At 35.7% G+C, this 7,500-nt stretch overlaps 1 protein-coding gene across 1 annotated transcript in view; it reads left to right on the plus strand.

Moving 5' to 3' along the window:
- The window catches only part of tenm3 (teneurin transmembrane protein 3), an 890,613-nt gene that overhangs the window by 850,595 nt on the left and 32,518 nt on the right, over nt 1-7,500 (plus strand). The window contains 1 exon segment of the mRNA XM_072677215.1: nt 5,921-6,153. Within this exon segment, the coding sequence (XP_072533316.1) occupies nt 5,921-6,153 (233 nt within the window).

A 7,500-nucleotide genomic window follows, 5' to 3' on the forward strand; every position in this document is an offset into this window, starting at 1 on the left:
ATATATATATATATAGAGAGAGAGAGAGAGAGAGAGAGTTTATTTATTAATATAGTATTAGTATATATATATATACATATCTGTGTGTATATATACTGTATATATATATATATATACTATACAAATAAATGTGACTTGACTTGATATATATATATACTGTAAATTTGCCAGTGTTAAATTACCTGTTAATGTTAAACACTTACAGTGTAGATTTAATACTAAAAGTGTTGCTTTATAACTGTCAATTTTACTGTTAATAAATGTTTTTATATATAAATCCTTTTTTTTATTATACTATGTTACAAAAGGTAAACACCAATCAGAGACTAAACATACCTAATTAAATATAGGTTAATAGGTTAAATACTTGCTTACAGTTTATGTATGACCACCCCTGATAAAACAAAAAATATGTGAAAAGCTAATATATAAAGTAAATAAATGGGGAGTGTAAAAATAATGGCACATTACATATGCTTACATTTTTATAAGATTTTTTTTTAGAATATTTAAATACAGTGAATAGACAGAAACTGTATTGTGATAAAAACAGTCATATTTAAGTTTCCTTTAGAAAGTTTATTCACTTATTTAAACTTCAACACACACACACACACACACACACTCAACAGTAGATGTTGTTGTTGGAACAAAATCTTGTTTTTTTAACCTCATATCTCAAAACACAGAAACTTTACAAGGCTTCCTAACTTTCCATGGAGTTCAAGAATAAAATCCTCATTCTGTCATTCTGAAGAACTCACAACTGCAATGTTCACAATATGCCAAATTTTATATTTTTTTGTGCAACAGTTTATTATATATATATATATATATATATATATATATATATATATATATATTTAACAACATTGCAAATAGTGTCTTATGCAGAAGTAGATGCCCCCCTGTTCAAATAATGTTTCTTTTTTAATGTAAATAAGTGAATAAATCCTCTTGTACACACACACACACACACATATATATATATATATATATATATATATATATATATCTTTAACATCTGCACATTTTAGACACGATTTCTACTTATTATTTATATATTTATTTATATATATATATATATATATGTATATATATTATTTACTAAATTGAACAACTCAAATAGAAAAATTTATGTGCCATTACTTTAATTAAATGACTATTATTACCATTACTAAATTAAGCAACAAAAAAAACAGATGACTGTGTTTCAGAAGTGTCTCTGCAGAATATTTAAACATGGGTGCTCAAACTTTTGCATTGAACTAAGTAGTTTTGATTAGTTTAACACATTTCTGATCACTTATTCACTCCATTTGTGCCTAAATGCAGGTTTTTAAAGTGGAAAGTGGTGTAAAGGTATAAAATCTGTGTTGTCGACACTTCTTCAGGTTCACTAATTCTGGGCGAAACTGATCCATTTGATTGATTTTCAACCAATATCCATCTTTACATCATTTAAATCATGTAAAATCATAGTGCTGTGGTGTTTCTAGTGTAAAATAGTGAAATATTTTGAGTGTATATACACTCTATGGACAAAGGTATTGGGACACCTGCTCATTCATTGCTTTGTTTCTTCTATGCTCTCTCTCTCTTGGGGCGAAATGTAATCAAATCCACCTCACCATAATGTTCCAGCAGCCAGTGGAAAGCCTTTCCAGAAGCGTAGAGGCTGTTACTGCAGCAAAGGAGGGTGAACGCCTTGTCAATACCTATGATTTCAGAAGAAACCTTTGGACATTTGCAACAGAGCGCACTCTACTTACAAGCTGTGGACAAAAGTATTTGGACACCTGCTCATACATTCACTGTTTCTTCTAAAATCAAGGGTATTAAAAGAGTTGATCCTGCTTTTGTTGGAGTAACTGTCTCTAGTGTCCAGAGAAGAAGGCCTTCTAATAGAATTTCTGAGGAGCATTGCTGTAAGGATTTGATTGTCTGTTAGTGAGATCAGGAGGTTTGAGGATGTCCCAAAAGTATTGGATGGAGCAACACCATCATTGCAGAAAACACTGGGCTTCCTAAAGAAGCTGAATGCATTCATCAGCAGGGGTGTCCACAAACATTTGGACATGCAGTGTAGTAAATATCTGCTCTCCTCGTTCCTCATTACACGTAGAGAGCTGCTTCTCAGAAGTGAGTGCGATCTGCTGAAAACGCTTTTCAAAGGCTGTCTGACAGCAGGAACGCCGGGAATGTCAGGAACGTTGACGTTGTCTGTAAAGACTTATTTTCAGAGTGTTTTTATTTCCCGCCCGTAATTGAAGGTGAAGTCTTCTCTGCGCTGCTGAGGAGAGCTCAGACGGAGTGTCATTGGCTCACAGAGAGAAAGCGCGCCGTGTGTGTTTGAAAGGCCTGTTGTGTTTCTTCTCTATTCATTCACATTGTGGTGTGTGTGTGTGTGAGAGAGAGAGTAGAACCCGTCTATACACCATGCTTCTGATGAAAAGGCGGCTTAGCGGAGCGTCTTGAAGCGCTTGCATTCACCTCTCCCTGTGTGTGCGAGTGTGTGTGGGTGTGTGTGTGTGTGAGTGTGTGTGTCACAGAGGCTAAAGATGCCGTTTTAAAGGTGAGGAGAGAAGTCAGTCGTGTTTAACTTTTACTGATCCTTTGATTCTGCTGCCGCTCAGCTCCTCGCTCCGAGCGCTGGTGTAAAAATACACACAGCTGTGGGTTTCTAGCTGACTGCAGTGGAAACGCTGTGGTGAGGAGCGCTGCCAGAGCGCGGGGGTGGGACCTTAAACCTAAACCCGCCACAGTTTTCGCCCCGTCTTACGACAGCGGGAGTCCTGGACCCAAAATAAACCCCAAAACACACAGAAAGACACGGGGTCGCACTGTTGTGAGGATTTAGGAGCAGTGCCTCAGAGTCAGACTAAGCCTAGTCCAGCATTACCTGTACTGTCAGTGGAGTTCCAGCATTAACAGCCCAGTTTAGCCCAGACTTAGGCTTAATCCTTAAGAAAGTGGTGTAGATGGGTGTGGAGAGCTGTAGACGAGTGTTGAGAGGTATAGAGGGGTGTAGAAGGGGGGTGTAGACAGATATAGGCTGGTGTAGAGGGGGTTAGAGAGGTATAGCTGGGTGTAGAGAGGTATAGATGGTGTAGAGAGATATAGATGGGTGTAGATCTGTGTAGAAGGGTGTAGAGAGGTATAGATGGTGTAGAGAGGTATAGATGGGTGTAGATCTGTGTAGAAGGGTGTAGAGGGGGTGTGGAAGGATGTATAGGGAACGTTGTAGACAGTATAGCTGGGTGTATAGAGGTATAGCTGGGTGCAGAGAGATATAACTGGGTGTAGAGCTCTGTAGAAGGGTTTGGGGGGGGGTGTGGAAGGTTGTAGAGAGTATAGCTGGGTGTAGAGAGGTATAGATGGTGTAGAGAGGTATAGATGGTGTAGAGAGGTATAGCTGGATGTAGAGAGGTATAGCTGGGTGTAGAGAGGTATAGATGGTGTTTCATCTTTATGTCTCTTTCTCTCTCTCTCTCTCTCTCTCTCTCTCTCTCTCTCTCTCTCTCTCTCTCTCTCTCTCTCTCTCTCTCTCTCTTTCATCTTTATGTCTCTTTCTCTCTCTCTCTCTCTCTCTCTCTCTCTCTCTCTCTCTCTCTCTTTCATCTTTATGTCTCTTTCTCTCTACTGGTGGCTTCCTTATTCTCTTTCTCACTGCTTTCTCTCTCTCCTCATTAGCAGTGTTTTATACTTTATTAGTTCAGTGTGTGTGTGTGTGTGTGTGTGTGTGTGTGTGTGTGTGTTTTACTGCGAGTGTTTGTTGTTTTTTACTCTTTAAAGCTCAGAGACACCGTCTGACTTTTCACAGATTCTCTTTAAGCTCCTATATCAGTCTAGTTTTACTGCTGGTGTTAATTAGCTTCATTAATTAATCCTTCATTAGAAGACATTCAGTCCCATTCACTTAAAGGAATAGTTCAGTTCCCTTCAAAAGAGGCAAGTTTGGCTTCTTTAGTTTTACACTGGAGCTATGATGCTAATGGAGCTAATAAGCAGTGAAAGCTTATGTACACCAATTAGCATCATGGCTAATTCATCGCAAACTATTCTCAAAGTCTGAGGAGGTGTTCAGTAGTCTCTAATAGACTGGATCATGCTTTCAGACACTGTGTGTGTTTCTAGAAACACTGAGTAAAACTATGCTGCTCCCAGATCAGCAGCAAAGGCCAGGAGTCTCATCTGTGCCATACGCTCGCTCACACACACACACACACACACACACACACACACACACACTCACACTCCGCCATGCTATTCTGAGCCTGTGTTAATTGACGCGCTGTGAGGAGTTGTTGGTTTTGCTAGACAGACGCCTGTCGCCTGGCACTGTCTCGCTGACGTGGGTTTTTTGGTGGTAAAGTGGAGGTGATGGAGAGGATGTGACAGATTGGTGGCCGTCATTACGCTGGTGTCAGTCTGCACTGATCTCCAGTCAGTCTGCATTAGGCTCAGTGTAACACAGTGCTCAGCCCCTCTCTGCTCTAATGAACAGCCTTCACTAAACCCCTCTCAGACTGCCTCAGACACTGAAACTGCAGCGTCCCCATCAATCACTCATCATCACATCTACTCACCTGTTCACATATCTGTTCACATCTGTTTATATCTGTAGTCACAGGTAATGGTTTGTGTAACCTGCTAAAATGCTAAAGTAATTATATTATTTTTTAAATATGATTTTATCTGTCATATTTAGTAAATAAATTAATTTTTGTGTCTAAAATGTGCAGAAATATATTTATATATAAATATATATATATATAAAAAATATATTTATTACATTTGTTTTAGTTAATTTAAGACTGTGTGCAATAATTTTAAGTCATATTGTGTTTTTTATTTGTTTCTAATATGCTAATATAATTTATAATAATCGAATACATTTCTAAACAAAATAACAATAAATTAAATTGTAAACAGAAATATACCGTATATATTATTATATTATTACTGTAATCAATTTTCTCCATAACGTGAATCTTGTTCACTTGTTCTTTATATGTCTATATTTATATATTCTATTTATGTATCAGAATTTATGAAGAACGGACCAATAGAAATTATTTGATAATCTATTATTAGTCCCACAGTGTGGAAATCACAGTGTCACAGCTGCAAAGGGATAGCAAGACACTCAGCTACCAAAAGTAGATACAACTTCTGAACTTTCAATGGAAGTCAGTATAAAAGATTTTATTCCAGGTAATTTTGGAGCATTTCTATTGGCCCATTTATCATGAAACTCTTCTAAAAAATGGTAAAACTGTAGAAATTCAGATGTAACATTTTTATGTGACAGTGACTATATTTATATACATAATTCTCCTTTATTATTTAAATTAATTGAGCAGATTTGAGCTTGAAAAATTATAATATTTGTTACTTTTAATGCTGCTACTACTACTACTACTACTACTAATAATAATAATAATAATGATGATAATTATAAAAATAATAACCATACTACTACTAATTATAATAACAATAATAATAATAATAATAATAATAATGATTATAACAGTAATAACAATACTACTACTACTACTACTACTAATAATAATAATAATAAACCTAAATGGTTAAACTCTTCTGTATGATGTAGAGAATGTTCTAGAGTTTCAAACAGAACCAAATCGTGTTTCTCACTTGTTTCAAGTCATGAAACCCAGAGTTTTACATAAAACCTCTTTTTCTAACTCAACCCCGCCTCCCTTAGTTACTGTCGCTAAGTTCTAATGCTATGTCATCCATAGTCATTCTGGACTGAAACGCAGTAAATCAGTGTTACAGTGGTGAGGAAGTAAACGTAGCTTCACCCCGTGCTCCATCCTGATGAGCACCCTGCTGCACTCTGCCCTCGCTGCAGTTCCACCACTCTGATGTTTTCCCCCTTTTATCTCTTCAGTAACAACCCTGCCCACCGCTACTACCTGGCCACTGACCCGATGACCGGGCAGCTGTACGTTTCCGACACAAACTCTCGGCGGATCTTTAGACCCAAAGTGCTGTCGGGGACGAAGGAGCTGCTGCAGAACGCGGAGGTGGTGGCTGGGACAGGGGAGCAGTGCCTGCCATTCGATGAGGCGCGCTGCGGGGACGGAGGAAAGGCCACTGAGGCCCTGCTGCTGGGGCCTAAAGGTGGGGGGAGTGTGCAAACACACACACACACACACACACACACACACACACACATACACAAATGCAAAAATTAAAAACATGTATCAATCTGAACATGCTTTAGTTTTTATTAACACCAATACTAATGAATTATTACAGTAAATATTTATATATTTATTTATAATGACATTAATAGATTTCAATACATTATAACAACATAAAAACAATATTACATGAAGTATTTTAGTCTTTATGCCAACACACAACATCTAGTGCTGTATCCCCTACTGACAGAAGTATTTATCTGTCCATTTAAGTGTCCATTAATGTTCATGTTTAATGGAGCAGGGATGAAAGTCATAATAATAATAATAATAATAATAATAATAATAAATACGTACATACATAAATTACTACTGACTGTAATAATACTACTAATAATAATAAATTAATAAATCAGACATATAATAATTAATAAATAAATAAATACATAAATTGTTACTGACTGTAATACTGACACTTATAAAGATAATAATGATAATAATAATACATAAATACATAAATAAATATATCAGAAATATAATAAATAAATAATAATAGTTTATTATTTTAGTACTTTTTTATCCATCCTGTATTAAGTCAAACATGTTTACAGTATTTATTTATATATATATATATATATATATATATATATATATATATATATATATATATATATGTCTTTATTTATTTATTTATTTATTTATTTATTTATTTTATTATTTTATGATTTGCCATAATTTTATGCTGATCATATAGTATCAGAAATGCTCCAAAATGACTTGGAATCTAATATTTTTACATTGACTTCCATTGAAAGAGGGATTTTTCTGGAGACTCTATTGGTCTCCATGGTGGGATTCTCTGTGGTGTCCCCACAACATTCCTATAGATGATTTAAAGGTTCATTTGCAGCCATTACTGGAATATTAAAATAATCTTTCAAAATATATCAGCATATCATTAGGATTATGAAGAGGATTATGAAAAAAAATTGTTCCCTATGGCAGTAGCCTCTATTGCGTTGATGCCTATAGAGTGTTCGGGTCATTACTGGGTTATTAGATTAGATATAAATATAATTAGAATTATGAAAACTAAGTGTGTTCATAAGAAATGAAATGATATACACACATTCATATCTACTGTTTATACAATTTCTTACAGGCCTACTATTTTTTATGCTTCCTGTTCTACTGCTCCCTCTAGTAGGAGTCTCTGCGGTGTCCTTTACATTCATATAGACGATTGAAGCACTAACTTGGGGGCATTACTAGATCCAATAAATATGTTCTGAATGAAGTGAATTCAGTCATTATCACTGCCACT

The sequence above is a fragment of the Salminus brasiliensis genome, chromosome 4, assembly GCF_030463535.1.
Source record: "Salminus brasiliensis chromosome 4, fSalBra1.hap2, whole genome shotgun sequence".
NCBI classification, from domain to species: domain Eukaryota; kingdom Metazoa; phylum Chordata; class Actinopteri; order Characiformes; family Bryconidae; genus Salminus; species Salminus brasiliensis.